Consider the following 23,736-nt stretch of genomic DNA (forward strand, 5'->3'; position numbering starts at 1 on the left):
ATTTCTTAACTGCCCATCCTCTCTTTTGATACGCCTATATATGCCTCTCTTTTGACCAATGAGATGTTTTAATCTATTGTTCATCCATTTGGGATCATTTTTGTTAGATCTAATTTCCCTACTCGGAACAAAAGGTGTCTGGGCAGCTAGAACTACAGTGTACTTTTAATTCTTAATCAAGGAACTAAATTATTTTTGATGTTAGTACTGGTGGCTCGTAGCTACCTGCTGGTCTATACTTAAAAAAAGGAAAACAGCATTAAAAACCAATGGATTAATTCATGGTCCTTGACTTTATCAAGTCATATTGCAATAATCTGCATAATGTGCTATATGCCCATAACGTTATTAATGAAAATAAGATACCAGATATACTAAGCAAATTTCCTAAATTTGCTTGTAACAGATAAGTGAACTATAGATATGTAGATATAAATCCATATGTATTCCTGTTAACCCTTTGGGGCCTAGTTCCTAGGCCTTTTGTGTATCCATATACTCTCGCGCTACCGTCCACAGGATGGATATGACCTGCACAATAAACTAGCCACTTCGGTGGCAAAATCTAAATCTAATCTGCCCATAACGTGTCATTAAATCCACAGCAATGAACATCAACCAATGTTTATAAATCCTAAATAAAATTTACTAGCACAGCCACAGACTTTATAAACAATGATAATATCTGATAAACATTTTATTTACAACAGCTGAATATGAAAAAAGAACAAAGTTGTATAATGTAGGCCTTAGATACCATAGGTTACAACAGTGGTTTTATGATATCAACCTGATTACATAATTTATTTATTAATAAAATAGAGTATTATAATTTTGAAATAGTAGTTTTAAGATTTTTACAAAATAATTGACTAATAATAAACAACCAATGGGTGATGGTAAGCAGTAGTCACGTGGAAAGTATTTCAACTAATTACCATTTATAAAAAGTTCCTCAATATAGACTTAAAAATATAAAAATCAAAATGTTATTGAAAAAAAGCAATTGTAAGTCGGAGCCAGAGGAGAGTATCGGATACGTGGTACAAGATGTCTTACCTACAGACTCAGGTCATCAGCCACACTCGTAAGGTTTGTTCTCTATATAAGAGAGCTCTGAGGAACACTGAAGCATGGTATGATAGTCGGTGAGTTATCCCCACTCATTTTAATGCGAGTTATTTAGAGATATTTATGGAGGGTGTTGGTGGGGGGAGGGAAGCCTCGGGTGTCCTCTGATGGTTATTATTATTTTATTAACAAAAATGTCTTGTGGTTTGTAACGTAAGGAGTATATTTGAAGACTGTTGTGTGGGATTGCCCACGGGTATGAAATAAAACAATAAATAATGGTTTTTATATTTTGCTTAGGTCAAAAAGTGAGGAAAGGTATTTCTTATTTAGTTAACATTATAATAATAATAATATATTTATTTCTATAAGTACATGTACAAGGTATACAGGCCTAGCTGACATCAGTGAGTTTCCTTCAGTTAGTAAGTTTTTATTCATGTACAGGTTCACAAACATACACATATATATAATGTCATTATTAGAGATTTTGTTCGGATTTTTAACCCTGGAGGGTTAGCCACCCAGGATAACCCAAGAGAAGCAGTGCATCATCGAGTGACTATCCATCTTATTTCCATTGGGGGTCCTCAATCTTGTCCCCCAGGATGCAACTCGCACCAGACGACTAATGCCCAGGTACCTACTTACTAGGTGAACAGGGCAACCGGTGTAAAGAAACACATCAAAATGTTTCCACCCCGCCGGGAATCAAACCTGGGCCCACCGTGTGTGAAGTGAGAGCTTTGCCAGCCAGGCCACGGGATTCGTGTTCATGTAAAATACTGTTTACTGTATTCCTATTGTATCTTTTGCTGTAACAGATTTTCACACAGTTGAGTTACTTAGTTGTTTTAATTTTAACTGATTTCTACTGCATCTAATAACTAGGGAGCTAATAATAAGATATTACGAAGATCTCATGGAAATAAGTCACTGTTTGACAATTTTAGGTTATTCTAGGTAATTTACACACATGTTACTATACAAGACACTTGTAATTGCCTAAATCTTGGGTAATTGTTTAGTGTTGCATATAAGTATATTCATAGGGAAGCACTAAACCCATAGATATATGGTGTCTGGTTAATGGGAGGGGTGAGGTGTAGTCATTTTTCCCAGGAATGGGAGAGTAGCATTTAGTGAGCCATTAACCAGACTAAGCATCAACACACTAAATTAATTTTTTATGACCGAGACTCAAGATTTGGTTAATTAAAAAATCTGATACTATCCTAACACCACAAGACTTTGAAAAAGCAATAAGTGACATGGCCATGCACTCTGCCCCAGGCCCAGACTCGTGGAACTGTTTTCATCAAGAGCTGCGAGAAGCCCCTTTCTGATAGCAATAATTTCTCACATAAAAATCTTTGAAAGGGTTCTAAGAAGCAAGATTGCTGCCCACTTAGACACCCATCAGTTATACTACCCAGGACAACATGTGTGGACATTAACAAAGCCCTTAACCCTTTCAGGGTTTCGGACGTACTAGTACGGCTTGTGCACCAGGGTTTTTGACGTACTAGTACGCCTAAATTCTAGCGCCCTCAAATCTAGTGAGAGAAAGCTGGTAGGCCTACATATGAAAGAATGGGTTTATGTGGTCAGTGTGCGCAGTATAAAAAAAATCCTGCGGCACACAGTGCGTAATGAGAAAAAAAAACTTTGACCGTGTTTTTGGATTAAAACAGCGACTTTGCACTGTATTTTCGTATGGTATTTATTGTTGAATTCTAGTTTTCCTGGTCTCATTTTATAGAATGGAAGACATATTACAGAAATTGAGATGATTTTGACTGGTTTTACAATGAAAAGTACCTTAAAATTGAGCTCAAAGTAACAGAAATGTTCGATTTTTACCAAAGTTCAAAAGTAAACAAATCATTCTAAGCGTCCAATACATGTCAGCTGGTGAGTCTAATATTCTTTCACAAGTGCGCCAATATTATTTATACCATTTCTACACTAATGCAGTAGTCTGCATAACAGTAAATCTTCAATTTTTTGTGAGAATAAAAATTCAAAGTGGAAAGCAAAAGAATGCAAGAGGGGCATGGGGACGTGACTAATGAACAGAGGAAATGTTATTTTAGTGCCAGAAATGTCTTGTTTATTCTGGACCCTATTTGGAAATTGGCATCTTTTGAAATTTGTGTGAAATTGGCAAAATTGCTAAATTCTGTCCACTGTATTGGATAGTTGAAATTGGAAAATGGGTGGTTTCTTGTGCTCATTCGATAGAAAAATTGGAGTTCTAGAGAAATAGTTATGATTTTTGTCGACTAGTACACTGGAATTGGCCAAAAATAGGGCTCAAAATGGACAAAATCACTGATGCGTAAACATCGTCGAGACCGCTAACTTCGCGAGAGCATAATTCTATAAGTTTTCCATCAAAATGATCGGGAAAAGATTCTTTATCTTTTCATAAGAACAATAATTTAATTTTTTTTTTTTTTTTGAAATTTGGGAACCCTGAGAACACGTCTCTGAGAGGGCCTGTGGATCCTGAAAGGGTTAAATGTGCATCAGAAAGCAATATGAAGTTCAATGAAGACAAATGTCAATTGCTCCACTTTGGAAAACTCAAGGTAATTAAAACTGTATTGGAGTATAAAGCAAATTCCAATCACACAATAGAGCAAAAACTAACGTGAAGGACCTTGGAGTGATAATGTCACTTTCAAAGATCACAAAAATGTATCTACCACATCTGCTAGGAAAATGATAGGATGGATAATGAGAACCTTGAAAACTGGATGCCAAGCCCATGATGATTATCTTCAAATTGCTTGTTCTCTCGACGCTGGAATATTGCTGTGCACTAACAACCACCCTTTCAAGACAGGCGAAATTGCAGACCTTGAGAATGTACAGACCTTTCATGGCATGTATAAGTATGATAGAGGACCTAAATTATTGGGAACTGTTGAAGTCCCTTAACCCCTTCAGGGTCCAAGGCCCAAATCTGAAGTGGTGCCCCAGTGTCCAAAGAATTTTCAAAAAAAAAAAAATTATTTTTTCTTATGAAATGGTAGAGAATCTTTTTGTGAAGGTAATAAAACAAAAGTATGAAATTTGATGGAAAATTGACGAAATTATGCTCTCGTGAATTTTGATGTGTCAGCGATATTTACGTATCGGCGATTTTGCCGACTTTGACTCCCATTTTAGGCCAATTACATTATTCCAGTCAACCAAATTCTTAGCTATTTCACTAGTATTACTTCTATTCTATCGATTGAGCACAAGAAATCGCCAAGTCAACTGTTTCAACTACAAATTAAAGTGATCGGAAATTGTTAATTTGGCCAATTTAACACAAAGTTCAAAATATTCCAGTTTCAAAATAGGGTCCAGAATAAACAATGTAGGTATTCCTGGAACTAAACTAACATTTCCTCTGTTCATTAGTTATGTTTTGAGGCTTTACAAATAAATTCCATTTTGATTTTTTATTCACATAATGAATTTTTATTCACACCAAAAAATAGAAGATTTACTGTTATGCAATACTGTAATAATTGTATAAATATCATCACCATATTTGTGAATTCATATTAGACCCACCAGCTGGCGTGTATTAGACGTGTGAGGTCGTTTGTTTACTCTTGAATATCGGCAAAAATTTAACATTTCTGCTACTTCGAGCTCAGTTTCAGGCCATTTCCAGTGCGAAAACCAATCAAAATCATCTCTATTTCTGTAATATGTCATCCATTCTATCAAATGAGACCAAGAAATCGCAAATAGAACTATAAAAAACATACGAAAAAACACTGCAAAGTCGCTGTTTTAATCGAAAAATCATGATTTCAGTTTTTTTCTCTCATTATACACAGCGTGCCGCAGGATCTGTTTTATGTGGTGCACACATACCACATAGATGTATTCTCTCATATCTAGGCCCAAATGTACCACTCACAGTTTATCAGAGTGAGCTGAGCTCATGACGTAGATCTACGGTTTGGACCCTGAACGTAAAGCCGTAGATCTACGGGACGGACCCTCAAAGGGTTAATTTGTACTCCCTGGAATGCAGGTGAGGAAGATGCATGATAATATACACTTGGGAAATCTTAGAAGGATTGGTCTTAAATCTGCACATGAAAATCACTCCCTAGAAGGCCAGAGACTTGCAGGAGATGCATTATCCCCCCATGTAAAACAGGGGCACAATGAGTATGCCAAGAGACAACACAAAAATTGCTGGGGGGCGGGGCCCAAGACTGTTCAAGTTGATTCCTCCCAGCCAGGGATTACCAGGGTTGTCTTCAATTGAATTGAATTGAAGGAGGAGCTGGACAGGCACCTTAAGTCAGTACCTGACCGGCCGGGCTGTGGTTCATACATTGGTTTGTGTGTGGCCAACAGTAACAGTCTGGTTGATCAGGCCCTGATCCACCATGAGGCCTGGTCACGGACAGGGGCCATATGGGCATTGACCCCGAAATCCCCTCCAGGTATCCACCTACAGTTACATATTACATTTTTTTTTTTTTCCAATTTTGAGACCCAAAAAAAAGTCTGCTTTTTTTATGGGTCAGAGGAATTTAGTGCCCTATTTTTCCTGTGTGGTGTTCACTTTATTTTACGCAATTTTTTTTTATGTGCATGCCATTTTCAAGAATGTAACTGCCATGTTAATTGATGGTCAGCCTTGGTATATTGTCACAGTATAACAGCATTGTTTATCAGTCATATGATTACAAGCATTGATCCTGATATCAATCTTTTATTAAATGACTTAAACGTATTGAACAGCAACTGTAATTATTATATAGTAAACCAAGCAAAGGCATTACTCGGATCCAACAATAACATAACTATCTTTAATTACAGTGTCAGATCTTTGAGCAAGCATTACGATAACCTCACAGCATTACTCATTTCCCTGCATACCAGTATGTTGATCATCACACTCACTGAAACCTGGCTAAAGCCTGGTACTACAGATGTCTACCATTTCTGGTTGCACAGTCATACACAACTGTAGGACAGACCAATTACCTAAATCTTAACACTTCAAAATTTAAATACCCAAAGTTCATACATAACTTAATACTACTACATTGTAGTATAAATACCTGCACAAAACTGTACTGCCTTACACCATATTGTAGCATTCTCATACTGTAAACTACTTTCACCAACGCTCAATATTATATTCCAATAATATAATTTAAATATTTACTATTGATATACACAACCTACAAAATACCTTCAAATTGTCCCACTGTAATATCCGCAGACTGTAACTTGAGTTGACTTACTGTCTGCTTTAAATAAAAACAGATGTACAACTTGAACAAACTATAATCAATTTCTCTAGTATTAAGTAGTCTGTAAGCCATTAATTTAGTCTGCCCATAATGCCATGGCATGATAGTGGCTCTCTTTGCACTGCAACTCTTTATTGTAACTACAGAATCTCAATGTAAACTTGCAAAGAAATAAAAATTGTATTGTATTCTATCATTGTATCTGGATATACAATTACGTATAAATGCCATTTATAAGTGCTCAGAAAAAATGTTATTTGGTAGACACAGTGGTACCTCGAATTTCGACCATAATTCGTTCCAGAAGGCTGTTTGAGTGCTGTTACCGAACGAATTTGTTCCCATTAGGAATAATGTAAATTAGATTAGTCCGTTTCAAACCCCCAAAAATACACTTACAAAGGCACTTACAAAAATACACTTACATAGTTGTTCGAGTTGGGAGCTGTTTGAAATTCGGGGTACCACTGTATTTTATCTGTGGTGTACTCTTGAGTGAATGTTGTATTTTGAAGAAAAATTTAGCTTTAAACAAAAAAAATAGTTTTTTACTTCTCTTGAGCTGATCTTCTACTTGCTAGCATCTATGCTGAAGATGTTTGCCAACTCCTGAATGGGTTCAGACTTCAAAGAGGCATTTATCACATCTAAATTTAAAAAAATGTAAATGGCAGAAGAGGTACTTTTATAATTTAAATCTCCTTTTAAGTAGATTAACTTTTACACAGCAAGAGATGCTATGGGAAGGCACTGTATTTGCATGGCAAGATGTTGGAACACCATGCCAGATTTTACAGAGGTTGATTTTTTTTTCCTCTAGTACATGATGACCTAAAGAAAAGCACATTTGCCATCACTCATCCCGTAGTTTTCTTTATAGAGCAGCAAAAAAAAAAAAAATTTAAAATTAAACTAATGACTGTGCGAGAGACTTGTCTTAAACTTATCTTGTGAGATGGCTAGTTATCCACTATAATTAATTTAATTTCAGACCCATGTTTCGGTACCGGGCTGTATTATTGCGGGCAAGATTTGAGGAAAACAAAAATATAAAGGATTTGCGAGTAGCTGCTCAACTGTTGGATGAAGGAGAGAAGGAGCTTTTCAGTCTACAGCATTATCAACCACGGCAGTGTTAGTAATCTTTTCTAACCTATGCATTTTAAAATGATTTTCCTGTTACCATTGTAAAATCCTTCTTTGGTTTAATTATCTTTTATATTAACCCTTCATGGCTAAACTTCTAAATTTTTACTTTGAACTCTCCAAGTAATTCACTAGCTTTAGATGCATTTTTAATATAATCTTGAATACTTCAAGCTCAAAATATTCTACTTTGTAATGGACTTAATTTTTTGCACACGTATATCTGCCAAAATTGGTTAAATTGTTGCTTTTCTTTTGTGGCAGATGTTGCAAATGTATGGAATATGAGGTGGGTTATTGAAGCCGGTGAAAAGTTTTTACAAGGGTAGTGAGGCTCAGGTTAGAGTATATAGGTGAGAGGGGGATTATTTCCCAGTAAAAGTAGGCCTTAGACAAGGATGTGTGATGTTACCATGGTGGTTCAATATATTTATAGATGGATTAGTAAGAGAAGTGAATGCTTGGGTGTTGGCAAGAGGTGTGGGGTTAAAAGATAAAGAATCTAACACAAAGTGGGAGTTATCACAGTTGCTCTTTGCTGATGACACTTTTGGGAGATTCGGAAGAGAAGTTGCAGAGGTTGGTTGACGAGTTTGGTAGGGTATGTAAAAGAAGGAAGTTAAGTGATATAGGAAAGAGTAAGGTGATGAGGATGATAAAAAAAAGTTAGGTAATGGAAGATTGGATATCAGATTGGAGGGAAGAGTATGGAGGAGGTGAATGTTTTCAGATATTTGGGAGTGGACATGTCAGCTGATGAGTCTATGAAGGATGATGTGAATCATAGAATTGACGAGGAGAAAAGAGGGGAATGTATGAGAGTATAGTTATACCAATGCTCTTGTGTGGGTGTGAGGCATGGGTTGTGAATGTTGCAACAAGGAGAAAGCTGGAGGCAGTGGAAATGTTATGTCTGAGAGCAGTATGTAGTGTGAATACATGTATAATGCAGAGAATCTGTAGTTTGGAGATTAGGAGGAGGTGTGGGATTACCAAAACTATTATCCAGAGGGCTGAGGAGGGGTTATTGAGATGGTTTGGACATGTAGAAAGGATGGAGCGAAATAGAATGTCTTCGAGAGGATACAAATCTGTAGTGGAGGGAAGGCCTAGGATAGGTTGGAGGGAGGGGGTAAAGGAGGTTTTGTGTGCAAGAGGCTTGGACTTCCATCAAGCAAGCGTGAGCATGTTAGACAGGAGCAAATGGAGACAAATGGTTTTTAGGACTTGATGTGCTGTTGGAGTGTAAGCAAGGTAACATTTATGAAGGGATTCGGGGAAACCGGCAAGCCGGACTCGATTCTTGGAGATGGGAAGTACAGTGTCTGTGCTCTGGAGGAGGGGTGTTAATGTTACAGTTTTATAACTATAGTGTAGGCATGCCTGTGGCAAGACAGTGATGGAGTGAATGATGATGAAAGTTTTTCTTTTTCGGGCCACCCTGCCTTGGTGGGAAGCGGCTCCCCCCCCACCTGACTTTCTAATACGGTCACCATGGGCCACCCGGTTTGTTTACATTCTCCGTGAGCACCGCGTCTCTCCATTATGTCTGGAAACGTTCCAAAATTTCAAGTGTTTTAAAGTTGCTTCGTGCTTCATATATACTCTGATAATTATACTTATGTGTACCTGTACCTAAATAAACTTACACACTGTGCTGGCATGCAGGTACACATTAAAATCACTAGGAGTGTCTTATTAGTCTTGTGGATGCCATATTAATAATAATATGCAATAATAATGGAATAATAATAATAATACTGGAATGGATCAAAGTAGAATGACTTGGAGAGCGTATAAATCTGTAGGGGAAGGAAGGAGGGGTAGGGGGTCGTCCTCGAAAAGGTTGGAGGGAGGGGGTAAAGGAGGTATTGTGGGCAAGGGGCTTGGACTTCCAACAAGCATGTGTGAGCATGTTGGATAGGAGTGAATGGAGACGAATGGTTTTTGGGACTTGATGAGCTGTTGGAGTGTGAGTAGGGTAATATTTTGTGAAGGGATTCAGGGAAACTGGTTAGCCGGACTTGAGTCCTGGAAATGGGAAGTACAATGCCTGCACTTTAACCCTTTGGGGGTTTCGGCCGTACTAGTACGGCTTACGCCCCAGGTTTTTTGACGTACTAGTACGCCTAAATTCTAGCGCCCTCAAATCTAGTGAGAGAAAGCTGGTAGGCCTACATTTGAAAGAATGGGTCTGTGGTCAGTGTGCGCAGTATAAAAAAAATCCTGCAGCACACAGTGCGTAATGAGAAAAAAAAACTTTGACCGTGTTTTTGGAATAAAACGGCAACTTTGCACTGTATTTTCGTATGGTATTTATTGTTGTATTCTAGTTTTCTTGGTCTCATTTTATAGAATGGAAGACATATTACAGAAATTGAGATAATTTTGACTGGTTTTACAATGAAAAGTACTTTGAAATTGAGCTCAAAGTAGCAGAAATGTTTGATTTTTACCAAAGTTCAAAAGTAAACAAATCATGCTAAGCGTCCAATACACGTCAACTGGTGAGTCTAATATTCTTTCACAAGTGCGCTGATATTATTTATACCATTTCTACACTAATACAGTAGTCTGCATAACAGTAAATCTTCTATTTTTTGTAAGAATAAAAATACAAAGTGGAAAGCCAAAGAAATGTAAGAGGGGCCTGGGGATGTGACTGATGAACAGAGAACTTGTTATTTTAGTGCCAGGACTGTCTTGTTTATTCTGGACCCTATTTGGAAATTGGCATCTTTTGAAATTTGTGTGAAATTGGCAGAATTGCTAAATTCTGACTTTATTAGATAGTTCAAATTGGTAAATGGGTGGTTTCTTGTACTCATTCGATAGAAAAAATGGAGTTCTAGCGAAATAGTTATGATTTTTGTTGGCTAGTACATTGGAATTGGCCGAAAATAGGGCTCAAAGTGGGCAAAATCGCCGATGCATGAACATCGTCGAGACCGCTAACTTTGAGAGAGCATAATTCCGTAAGTTTTCCATCAAATTTCATACTTTTGGTATCATTATGATCGGGAAAATATTCTCTATCTTTTTCATAAGAAAAAATAATTTATTTTTTTTTTAAATTTTGGCGACCCTGAGAACAAGTCTCTGAGAGGGCCTGGCAACCCCCAAAGGGTTAAAGGAGGGGTTTGGGATATTGGCAGTTTGAAGGTTGACTTTTAAACTGTCGTATCTGAGCGCCTCTGCAAAAACAGTGATTATGTATGAGTGAGGTGAAAGTGGGTCACCCTGCCTTGGTGGGAGACGACCAACGTGTTGAAAAAATAATGAGGTTAAGGTTGCAAAAAGCTGGAAAAATGGTAAGGTGGATAATGAGAACTTTAGAAACAGATATTGCCAATGTTGGCACTGATAAAGTCACTTGTATTCTCTGACTGAGAGTACTATTTAATGTTTACAGCTCATTCAAGGTAGGAGGGCTGTCAGAGCTGAAATAGATAGTTTAGTGCATAGAACCAGTGAAATATTTAAACTACTGGGAATGCCTCAAAACTCTGAATATGTACTCTCCAGAGTATGAGAGAGAAATGTACATTGCAGAAGAAACTGAAGGGCCTAGTCTATACACTATACAGTGGACCCCCGCATAACGATTTTAATCCGTGCAAGAGGGGTAATTGTTATGCGAAATAATCGGTATGTGAATGAATTTTCCCCATAAGAAATAATGGAAATAAAATTAATCCGTGCAAGACACCCAAAAGTATGAAAAAAAAATTTTTTTTACCACATGAAATGTTAATTTTAATACACACAAACTGAAAAAGGCATGCACACTTACATGACACTTACTTTTATTGAAGATCTGGTGATGATTGATGGGATGGGAGGAGGGGAGAGAGTGTTAGTGTTTAGAAGGGGAATCCCCTTCCATTAAGACTTGAGGTGGCAAGTCCTTTTCTGGGGTTACTTCCCTTCTTCTTTTAATGCCACTAGGACCAGCTTCAGAGTCACTGGACTTCTTTCGCACAACATATCTGTCCATAGTGGCCTGTACCTCTCGTTCCTTTATGACTTCCCTAAAGTGTTTCACAACATTGTCAGTGTAATAATCACCAGCACGGCTTGCAATAGCTGTGTGAGGGTAATTTTCATCCATGAAGGTTTGCACTTCAAGCCACTTTGCACAGATTTCCTTAATCTTTGTAGTAGGCAACTTCTTCAATTTCTCTCTCCCCTCCTCTGAACCAGTTTCCTCAGGTCTGGCCTCTTGCTGTTGAAGTTGATCTATCAGCTCATCAGTGGTTAGTTCTTCATTGTCCTCCTCCACCAACTCTTCCACATCCTCCCCACTAACCTCCAACCCCAAGGACTTTCCCAATGCCACAATGGATTCCTCAACTGGAATAATCCTCTCAGGGTTAGCCTCAAACCCTTCAAAATCCCTTTTGTCTACACATTCTGGCCACAGTTTCTTCCAAGCAGAGTTCAAGGTCTTCTTAGTCACTCCCTCCCAAGCCTTACCTATAAGGTTTATACAATTGAGGATATTAAAGTGATCTCTCCAAAACTCTCTTAGAGTCAGTTGAGTTTCTGAGGTCACTACAAAGCACCTTTCAAACAGAGCTTTTGTGTACAGTTTTTTGAAGTTTGCAATAACCTGCTGGTCCATGGGCTGCAGGAGAGGAGTGGTATTAGGAGGCAAAAACTTCACCTTAATGAAGCTCATGTCCCCATAAAGTCGCTCTGCCACGTCTGTAGGATGACCAGGGGCATTGTCTAACACCAGGAGGCACTTAAGTTCTAATTTCTTTTCAGTTAGGTAATCTTTCACATTGGGGGCAAATGCATGGTGTAACCAGTTATAGAAAAAGTCCCTAGTGACCCATGCCTTACTGTTTGCCCTCCACAGCACACACAAATTATCCTTGAGGACATTCTTTTGCCTGTACGCTCTGGGAGTTTCAGAGTGATACACTAATAAAGGCTTAACTTTGCAATCACCACTAGCATTGGCACACATCAACAAAGTAAGCCTGTCTTTCATAGGCTTATGTCCTGGGAGTGCCTTTTCCTCCTGAGTAATGTAGGTCCTGCTTGGCATTTTCTTCCAGAACAGGCCTGTTTCATCACAATTAAACACTTGTTCAGGTTTCAGTCCTTCACTGTCTATGTACTCCTTGAATTCCTGCACATATTTTTCAGCCGCTTTGTGGTCCGAACTGGCAGCCTCACCATGCCTTATCACACTATGGATGCCACTACGCTTCTTAAATCTCTCAAACCAACCTTTGCTGGCCTTAAATTCACTCACATCATCACTAGTTGCAGGCATTTTTTTAATTAAATCCTCATGCAACTTCCTAGCCTTTCACATATGATCGCTTGAGAGACGCTATCTCCTGCTAGCTGTTTTTCATTTATCCACACCAATAAGAGTCTCTCAACATCTTCCATCACTTGCGATCTTTGTTTCGAAAACACAGTTAAACCTTTGGCAAGAACAGCTTCCTTGATTGTCTTTCTGGTGCCCACAATAGTAGCGATGGTTGATTGGGGTTTCTTGTACAACTTGACTAGGTCGGCGATACGCACTCCACTTTCATACTTATCAATGATCTCTTTCTTCATTTCTATTGGAATTCTCACCCTTATTGGTGTACGGTTGGCACTAGAAGCTTTCTTGGGGCCCATGGTCACTTATTTTCCAGAAACAGCACCGAAAACACTGTAATAATACGAAATATTCCGAGTGTATGCTTGGAAGTTACCGCGGAGGCTGGCTGGTAAACAATGGCACGGGCGGCACATGTGAGGCTGGCTGAGGGCGCACGTTGGACGCGTCTCGGACGAAAATCGGTGAGCGGGTTTTTAATCGGTATGCGCGGCAAAATTTTTGCGATTAAAGCAAGCGGTATGCGGATTAATCGCTATGTGATGCCATCGTTATGCGGGGGTCCACTGTATAAGGTATCTGAATGAGAGAGTGTGAGAAAATGTAAAATAAACCCAGTGAAAAATGGACACTGGGAATAATACAAGAATACTATACAATGTCAACATCTGTGGGCCTAGGCTATTCACCATACTATAAGAAAAATCAAATACTGCTGGAGTAAATGTAGTTGTTGAGAGGAAATTTGATCACTATGTCCAAGTGTGTTGAAAATGGTATAAAATACCAACAGGTTGATAAGTAAGACACACTAGTGACAGTTAGGCATCTTTATTGTTGAAACATTTTCCTTATGCAGTGGGTAGTATGCAGTATGCAGAGGCAGCAGGTGTAGTAGTGTAGTAAAGGTGATGTAATCAGTCCATCAACCTTGGAGAAATAGTACTTGAGGGACTGACCACCTTAAATACTATTTCTCCAATATTAATGGGTTGATTACAGCATCACTCTTTTACTACTACACCTGCTGCCTCTGTATTTGACTGAACAAGCCTACTGTGTAGGCACAATGTTCCAACAATAAAGATACCCAATGGCTGTTGCACATGTCTTACTCATCTGCTTTCAAGTGCCAGATCAACCAGGCTGTGATGGATATAAATAACAAAGGCACAATACCATGACTGGAACAATATACAAATAACCTGCACATAGGAGAGAGGAGCGTACGATGGTGTTTCGATCCGACTTGGACCATTCACAAAGTCACACTAACAAAAAGGAAAAGTGAGAGTATATTTAGGCAGCAGACAGGGATGGGACAAGAGAGGTAGTAGTAATAGTAGTGGAGTCAGTCAGACTAAGAAAGAGGAGCACTGCAGGGGAGCTAGGGTCCCACAAATGGTAGGAACCAGAACACAGAGGGACGGAAAAAATAATAATGGACCAAACACCCAAGGCAGAAGAAAAAAAAACCCAAAGGAAAGAGGAAAGGGGAAGAGGGAGAAGGGGAAAAAGAATCAGGTTAAGTTGCAGGTGTTCCGAAGTTTGGAACATTTTACAATGTAATGGGAAAGGAAGGCATCTACAGAGACAAAGCCAGGACTAAGATTCATACAAGGAAAGTTGTGTATAAGGGAGGATTCAACCAGACGGCAGCTGTGAAAGGTAGAAGTAGGGTAGACAGTTGTAGCAGAAGACCAGTCAATAGGATGACTGTGATCTCTGACATGACAGAAAAGAGCACTGTTAGTGTCAGCAAGCCTAACACTACTTTTGTGTTCCCTGAGTCTGTCAGAAACAGAATGGCCAGTTTCTCCAAAGTACTGAAGAGGACAAGAGGAACAAGGAATAGAGTAGACACCAGGAGCATCTTCAGTACTTTGGAGAAACTGGCCATTCTCTTTCCCATTACATTGTAAAATGCTCCAAACTTAACCTGATTCTTTTTCCCCTTCTCCTTATTCCCTTTTCCTCTTTCCTCTCTCCTTTGGGTATTTGGTCCATTATTCCCCCCCATCCCCCTTTGTGTTCTTGTTCCTACCCTTTGTGGGTCCCTAGCTCCCTTACAGTGCTCCTCTTTCTTAGTCTTTGACTCCACTACTGTTACTACTACCTCTACCACTACCTCTCTTCCTTTCCTGCTACCTCTCTTGTCCTGTCCCTATCTGCTGGCCTATATATACTCCCACCTTCTCTCCCTTTTGTTAGTGTGACTTAGTAAATGGTCCAAGTCGGATTGAAATGTCATCGCAAGCTCCTCTCTCCTATTTGGGGGTTATTTGTGTGCTGTGATGGATATGTTGGCCAAAAGGCAAGCACCAGAAAAACCTGGTCCCAGTCCAGACTGCAGGCATAAGAAAAGAGACTATACCAGTCACGGGTATATCACAGGCATGTTGAAATTCCTATATGAGTAATAAAATTAAGAATTAGAGGATGGGTTGACACATGTTAAAATTGTACCTCATGTCATGTGGAGCAATTAAGGAATGATAGTGATATACGTACATTTAAAGTATTGAGATATGAAACCTGAAATAATTTGAGTACAATTTTTTATTTTTACCACCTTGGCCATTTTTCATTAATGGTAACTCAGAGAAGGAAACTTCTTATTCATAGCTTTTTGCCAGAAGTGCATGGACATCACAATTCAAATAACCCTCTGAACCACAAGATCCCCACCCATCTTTAATAGTGCTGATACCATGCTTCCCACCTCCAGAACTTGATCCAGCTATCCAATTTTTCCCGAGACCCGTCATGAATGTAAACTTTCTCCAAAAAAACATTTGTTTCTGCTTGTTCCTGTGTAACATGCTCATTGCTCTCACACAGCCTGTGGGATGCTCAAGCCCCTGCTCTTCAAAACCTTTTTTTCACCTTCCCTCCAACCCTTTGTGATACATCTTCTACCCCTTCTTTACTTCATCGGCAGATTTATACACCCCTTTGGTTCCCCTGTCCTGCTTCAACATTTCTGAATGACCACACTAGCTTAACCTTTCTTACCACCATGTTTTCTTCTGATTTATATGTTGCTTAGCCTGTGCATAATTTTCACACCACTTGTTTATCTCACATGTAACATCTCCACTTTCTTGAGCCTCTTCATTGTGGCAACATTCAAAGATACCTTATGTTACACCCATATGTTTGTACTTCTAAAATCTGTTACTTTGGATATGAAACTTTACACAACATTCTGGTTCGTCTTAGCCCATTATCGTGTCACTGCGTGATGCTCCAGGGTGGGCCAAACATTGTTTGAAATATTTCCAAATTATGGATTGTGAAACTGCTCCACTGTATGCATATTACATTGCTTTTTTGTATTTTTGTACTTTAAACCCTTTAGGGTCCAGACCCCCAATCTGAAAATTCCTCACAGGGTCCTAGAATTTAATAAAAAAAAATATTTTTTTATATGAAATGGTAGAATCTTTTTCTGAAGGTAATAAAACAAAAAGTATGAAATTTTATCAAAAAATTGATGAAATTAAGCTCTTGCGAATTTTGATGTGCCAGCGATATTTACACATTGGTAATTTTGCCTACTTTGAGTCCTATTTTGAGCCAATTACATTGTTCCATTAGACCAAATTCTTAGCTATTTCGCTAGTGTGTGTTCCATTTTATCAATTGAGAACAAGAAATCACCCAATCAACTATTTCAGCTACCCAATAAAGTGATTAAAAATTGGTAATTCAGCCAATTTCACACAGGTTTTAATATGTGCCAATTTCAAAATAGGGCCCAGAATAAACAAAACAGGCATTCCTGGCACTAAAATGACATTTCCTTTGTTCATTAGTTGTTTCCAGGCTTTACACATGAATTCCATTTCGATTTTTTATTCACACAAAAAATAGTTACTGTTATGCAATATTGTAATAACTGTATTAATATTAGTGCATTTGTGAATGCACATCAGACCCACCAATTGATGTGTGTTGGACGCATGACGTGATTTGTTTACTCTTGAATGTCGGCAAAAAACTAACGTTTTCACTACTTTGAGCTCAATTTCAAGCTATTTTCAGTCCTAAAATCCATCAAAATATTGTCTATTTCTGTAATATATCTTTCATTCTATCAAATGTGACAAAGAAACTGAGAATACAACCATAAAAACCATATGAAAATACACAGCAAAGTTGTTTTAAACAAATACAGTAGGGCCCCGCTTTACGGCGTTCCACTAATACGGTCATTTCAAATTATGACCAAACTCGCTATACGGCTCCCCCCACCTGACTTTCTAATACGGTCACCGCGCCCCACCCGGTTTGTTTACATTTTCTGTGAGATCTGTAAGCACTAAGTCTCTCCATTTTGTCTGGAAACTCCAAAACTTCAAGTGTTTTTAAAAGTTATTTCATATTTTATATATACTCTGATAATTATACTTATGTATACCTGTACCTAAATAAACTTACATACTGTGCTGGCGTGCAGGTACATGTTAAAATCAGTAAGTCTCTTATATCTCGAGACGTCATATTAGTAATGATAATAATCACCGAGTCTCATTAAATGTCGTATATTACGTTAATATACACATTTTCATTAATCCATCTATGATATTTTTCAAAATTATATAATAAACACGATGCATAACATATAAAGATGATAAATACATCTCACAATAGAATAAATAAACATAAATATGAGATGTGGTAGCCAGATAACTTGTACAAGTGATGGCAAGAATAACATTTTCTCTAATCTAACATAAGAGAAAATGTGTTACTGGGGGTAACTGTAGAAAATTATTCCTTTCGTATGTATGGAAGTAAGTTTATTCAGGTATACACAAATACAGTTACATAGATTATCATACATAACAGTATATGTGTAGAGAACCTAGGATAACCCAAAAAAGTCAGACAGAGTGACTTATTTCCATTGCCTTCACTCAGAGCATCATTTCTTCTCAAAACGATGTTACATGAGAATGGGAGTGTTCTTTATTTATTCTACCGTATCAATGTAGAGACCACTTGTATACAATGTAACTTGTACAGAAACCAGATGTGTACACTTTGTTGTTTACAAAACTTACCTTCACCTGGTTTATTTACATAACGCTGCGCCAGTTCTTCCTCATGCACTCATTCTTTCTCTCTCTCATTTATTCGTTTTATCTCATTTACTTACTCCTGACCCTACATTAAGACTACAAATATTTTAAGGTAAGTAATGAGTGAACTGTATATACATTTTATTGCTCTGGGATGCTTAAATATCATAGAATAGTATGTGTGGGTGGGTGGGTTGGCCTGGTATTGTAGCCCGACTGACTACCAAACATACCACACTTGATTTTTTATAATAAATACTACTCGTCTCACCCTAGATTAAGACAACAAATATTTTAAGGTAAGTAATGAGTAAACCGTATATGCATTTTATCGCTCTGGGATGCTTAAGTGTAATAGAATATTATGTGACCTGGTATGGTAGCCTGGCTGACTACCATACATACCACACTTGATTTCTTACAATAAATACTACTTGTCTCACCCTAGATTAAGACTATAAATATTTTAAGGTAAGTAATGAGTGCACTATGTGTGTATTGTACTTTTTTATTGTTTTTTTGATGCCTAGTTCTATTGCTAACTTAATATATGTTAGTGTAAACTTGTTATCTAGTATTTGTATGCATTTATAAGTGAAAAAAAAAGGGTGTTCCACTTTACGGCAATTTCTGCTTTACGGCAGTAGCCTGGAACCTAACCTGCCATATAAGTGGGGCCCTACTGTACATAGTCAGTTTTTTTTTGCTCTCAGCCATACTCCAACTGCAGATATCCTGTATTATGTTGTTTAACAATAAATTATAAATTAATTTCATCCTCACAGTTCCTCATTCTCCTGGTGGTGTGGCATATGGGCGAGTTGTGGAGCCACCTGACTGGGTCTTGGATTATTGGCACCCAATGGAAAAGGCAGCGTATCCAGAATACTTTGCTAGACGAGAGCAGCGCAAGAAAGAGTATATTGAATGGTGGGAAAAGACATATGGCAAACCAGTTGAACAGTCCCATTAATAGCAATACAATGCAATATTTTGTTCCACAGCAAATTGCATATTGTGTATATAGATATGAATGAAAGGAAAGGGTTCTATCAATTTTAATATAATGCATTACTCTTAAAAAAAGTTATACACTGAAAATCTTGTACAGTGGACTTTGAGCATTCTGAAAATGTAGCAGTGAAAGAAACTAATAATAAAAATATAGTGTATAAATTTTAGTTTCATTTTGCAACAGTAGCATGAATTTAGATAATATTCCATGTATAAGTAGACTTGTGAAATTATGCCATCCATAACACTGTTGTGTGTGTTTTGGATGATTTTATAGGTGGCAAGACTTCTCGGTGTAAGTTTCTGTATGACTTTAGGTTCAACACTTAAATTTATTATTTTTTGTCTACATACAATATGAGCTCTAAACCAGTATTTGTAATATATTTTAGCTCTTGTCTGATCATTGCAGTTTAGCGCTTCTTTTCTATTATAATAATTTAGCTCTCATCAATAATGATCACATCACTTGCCCTTGATCATCTCAAAGTGTGCTCTGAGTTACTTTTGCAAAGATTGTTTTGTCACATTGGCAATATCTTTTGCAAGATTGCTTCACTTTTGAAAGTGTGCTAAATTTACTTGCATCTTCAACACCCTCTTGTCTGTCTGTACTCTTATCTGAAAATAACATTGTAGATATTTCTTTTTGTGGTCCATTTACTGCATTGACCAAGAATAGATAATTTCATAGTTTCTTTTATTCTTTTGCTCTTTTACTCAAAACATTGCTCCACCTAAGGCACTAAACCCACAAGGGTCATATAGTGCTGTTTCTTCAGGAGAATACTACTGGACACAACCCCTCAATAGTTTTTTCTTGATGCCAGTGAGGGGCTCTTTATCTGAGGAATTTTAACTGCTCCCTTTTGATTGAATCTGAATGCCTCCCATTTCCCAAAGTGTTCTATGACCCTTATGGGTTTACTACTTTCCCCATGAATATAATAATTACTGGATATAAAGCTATATGATGCTGACAATAATATGTATAATCAAAGTGCTAGACCCAAAAAGGTGATGCATTGCTGGGCAGAATATGCCAAAGGAACAAATATATGGAGGTCAGAGACTAATGTCAAGTAGGGGTGTGCAAGAGGTAGGGTTAGTGGGGGCAGTGGAGAATGCTAAAGGTAAAATACAGTGGAACCTCGGTATGCGATCTTAATTCATTCCAGAAGGCTGTTCAAGTGCTGCTCCATTTGAGTATCGGACAAGTTCTTCGCAACTAATTTTCTGTTTGGTTGGCTGTTATCACTAATCCTCATAGGCCCCATAGTGACTTGTTTACACAAATAGTACAAAAATCCCCAAAAATCTGAAGAAATGCAAAATAGTTTACAGTGAAGTTCTGGCAGGTCACATTTGTTTGGTCAAGTGCTGAGCTTCGTTCGAGTAGAGAGCTGGTCGTATACTGAGGTTCCACTGTATAATCAAAATTGGTGCAATAGGGGAGTGTCAAAGGACTTTCAGCGAGGAGGGCAGGTAGAGATGGTAATCTGACAGGACCTATTATTATTATTATTATTATTATTATTATTATTATTATCATCATCAAAAAGAAGCACTCAGCATACTAGGGTCATAGTGCTGCAGGGCAGGAATTGATGCAGGATCAAAGGATAAGCAAGGGTGGAGAGGACAACAAAGGTAAAGTTAGGAGGGACTGTGAGGAGTGCTAAAGGAAGGATTATCAGAGTTTGTGTAATAAATCGGTTGCTGTCAAAAAGTCGAAGAGAGTGAGTGTCAAAAGTGGGGCCATCAGCAAGGAGGGAAGATAAAGTAAGGGCACTAGAGTGGTGGTGATGATGGTGGAAAATTCTGCATGCTCGTTGATAGACAGAATAGTCCAATAGAAGATAGGAAATTGAAACTGGAACCAGACAATTCTCACAAAGTGAAGCAGGGCGCCTTTCCATGAGATACCCACAAGTTAGATGAGTGTGTTCAATGCAAAAACAAGTGTGTTGTCTCTCAACCTTGGTATTGATGACAAGAAGAACAGAAACCCAAACTTGGTTTGATAGACTGTAATTTGTTATGAGTCATATCAGACCAATGTTGTTGCCAACGGTTGTGAAGGTGAGTAGAAACTACAGCAAAATAGTCAGGGAATGGAATACCTCTATGTGAAACTGGGAAGTCGTTTACTGCCTGCCCATTACCCTGAACATCAACATAACCAGGGACTCAACAGAAAATGATTTCTTTGTTTTTGTTAGTATTATGGTACAACCAAAGTTGTATATGAAGAACTTGGGGATCAAGTGAATCCAGTTTTTAATAGCTTGCAAAGCACTGAAGGAGTCTGAGATGATAAGCACTGAAGTAGGCATAGATGCAATACAGATAAATTGCAATGAGAATGGCATACAATTCAGCTATAAAAATACCAGCTGTGTCTAATAAATGACCTCGCACTACACTGTCCGAAAACACTGCTGCAAACCCAACACCATCAGAGGATTTGTAACAGTGTACACTGCAATGGCACGTGAATGAGAGAAGCAGCTGTAGGGATTTAGGCTTTCATGCACAGCATTGGAGAAGAACAGACACAAAATGTCGGAACTTCCCAAGGGAAAAGTGAAAAGTTAGAAGCTAGATGAATATATAAATGTAATTAAAGAGAAGACGAGCGATTGAAAACGAAGAGAAAAGGGACATAGTAAATAAGAGGCAAACAAATGATGGACTTTTGCTAACATCTGTTACTATCCTGTTTGTAGAAGGATTGTGAAGGCCATGAGAAGGAACAAAATACCTTAAGCAATGAGCCTCACAATGATTATTCAAGTATGGAACATTTGCTTCTGCATAGAGGCTCTCGACAGGTGAGCAAAAAGCACCTAGACAAACGTAATCCCTGATGATGGATGGGATCGAGTTTAGAAAGCATTGCAAGAGAGGCTGCATAATACATCTTATAGCCATAATCTACCTTCGATAAAATTAGGGCTGAATGCAGTCGAAGGAGAGTTTGAAGATTGACCTCCATGAAAGATGAGCAACGGTTTTAAGAAGGTTCAGCTGGCTATGGCAGGTTGCTCTCAGGAAGGTAATGTGAGGTTTCCAAGACAACCCGCGATCTAACAGTAGGCCAAGAAATCTGACCGTATCACATTCAGGGATATGCGAGCCATGCAGATACAGTGGAGTATCAGGGATGATTGAATGTCTGGTGAAAGTAATTTGGTGTTTTAGTGCTAGAAAATTTAAACCCATGAGTAGTGGCCCAATGGGAAACACGGTTGACAGCATTCTAGAGTAAAGCTGCTACTATGTGGCAGTCAGTGCCTGCACAAGCTATAGCAAAGTCATCAGTATAGTGATGACCAATATTAGGTGGGAGAACAGATGCCAGATCATTTAAAGGAAGGAGAAAAAGCATTATGCTAAGGACACATCCCTGAGGGACACCTTCAGCTTGGATAAAGTCCAGGGAAAGCAAATTATTAACTCAAACACGGAAAAGTGTTTCAGATAAGAAGTTTGTAAGGAAAAATGGCAGATTGCCTTGGAGTCCTAAGGAATGAGCTTGGGTCAAGATGATATACCTCCAAGTAGTGTCATATGCCTTTTCAGGATCACAAAAGGCTGCTATAAAGGCATTGCAAATGGGTATCTAAGCAGAGTATGGGGTAAGTAGAGCAGCCCTTACAAAAGCCATGTTGACTATTGGAGAGGCTATTGTGTATCTCTAAATACCACATCAAACGTCTATTTACCAGACGTTCCATAACCTTGCAAACTGCAATGGTAACAGCAATGGAACGATAGGTATCAAGTCCTGATACATATGCAATAGACCGTCGTTTAACACGGTAGTTACGTTCCTGAAAATGCCGTGTTAGACAAACTGAAAAACTTATAGGAAAAACAGAGTTACATTCCTGGGAGCCCCCAAAAAGCCAAACTTTTTTTTAGACCTCCAGATCTTACAAAATAAGAGTGCATTGTCGTGATATACTACTGCTTAAGACTACAAGTGCAATAGAAATAATAGTATTTCTTACCTTAAATTGTGGGTAATGGTGTTTGTGGATGATTGTGAAGAGAGTGGATATGGATGGTGTGGCCCTACTGGGCTGAGGTGGATGGCTGTTGGGTGTCGGCAGAAGTGGATGGTAGAGGTTCTGGTACTGAAGCCGATGGTTGTATTGTCCCATGGGTTTGGCAACGTGGATTGGGTAAAGGATACTCACATAGGTAGTAATGGAGTATAAAACGGAATACAGTAGTACCTCATTTATCGTCGTTAATCCGTTCCTGGAAGTGCGATGATTATCGAAAAAGACGATTTTCGAATCAATTTTCCCCACAAAAAATAATGTAAATACAATTAATCCGTTCCTAACACCCAGAAGTTAAAACCAAAAATTTTTTTACATAAAATATAGATGTAGTATATAAACAATACAATGGGACATGATGAATGAAACATTAACAGCATAACATTTATCTTTATTGGTGATTCTTCTTAGTGTATGGAAGACTGGAGGAGGAGAGAGATTGGATTAGTTACTGTTTGGAAGGGGAATCCCCTTCCATCAACACCTTAGGTACCAAGTCCTTTTCTGGGGTTACTTCTCTATTCTGTTTCTTAATGCCACTAGGACCAGCTTGAGAGTCACTAGAGTCCTGTCTCACAAAAAAAGTGTCCAGAGAGCTCTATTTCTGGCGTCTCTTTAAAACTTCCCTAAAATGGGCCAAGACTCTGTCACTGTACAAGTTGCTGATATGGCTTGCAACATCCTTCTCAGGATGATGTTTCTCCATAAATCTT

General features: G+C 38.3%; 1 protein-coding gene across 1 annotated transcript; it reads left to right on the forward strand.

Moving 5' to 3' along the window:
* The first annotated feature begins 988 nt into the window (after nucleotides 1–988).
* Nucleotides 989–19,112, forward strand: ND-B22 (NADH dehydrogenase (ubiquinone) B22 subunit). Its single transcript, XM_053773235.2, has 3 exons — nucleotides 989–1,148; nucleotides 7,348–7,490; nucleotides 18,722–19,112. The coding sequence occupies exons 1-3, from the start codon at nucleotides 1,051–1,053 to the stop codon at nucleotides 18,907–18,909; spliced, it is 429 nt and encodes a 142-aa protein (XP_053629210.1). The 5' UTR covers nucleotides 989–1,050; the 3' UTR covers nucleotides 18,910–19,112.
* Nucleotides 19,113–23,736: the final 4,624 nt, after the last annotated feature.

The sequence above is a fragment of the Cherax quadricarinatus genome, chromosome 17 (genome assembly GCF_038502225.1).
Source record: "Cherax quadricarinatus isolate ZL_2023a chromosome 17, ASM3850222v1, whole genome shotgun sequence".
NCBI classification, from domain to species: domain Eukaryota; kingdom Metazoa; phylum Arthropoda; class Malacostraca; order Decapoda; family Parastacidae; genus Cherax; species Cherax quadricarinatus.

Excerpts from the sequence above, each read along its gene's own strand:
- ND-B22 (XM_053773235.2), top strand. The coding sequence starts at position 1,051 with ATGTCTTACCTACAGACTCAGGTCATCAGCCACACTCGTAAGGTTTGT. Across the intron at positions 1,149-7,347 it reads GAAGCATGGTATGATAGTCG|ACCCATGTTTCGGTACCGGG; the intron begins GTGAGTTATCCC and ends ATTTAATTTCAG. Across the intron at positions 7,491-18,721 it reads GCATTATCAACCACGGCAGT|TTCCTCATTCTCCTGGTGGT; the intron begins GTTAGTAATCTT and ends TCATCCTCACAG.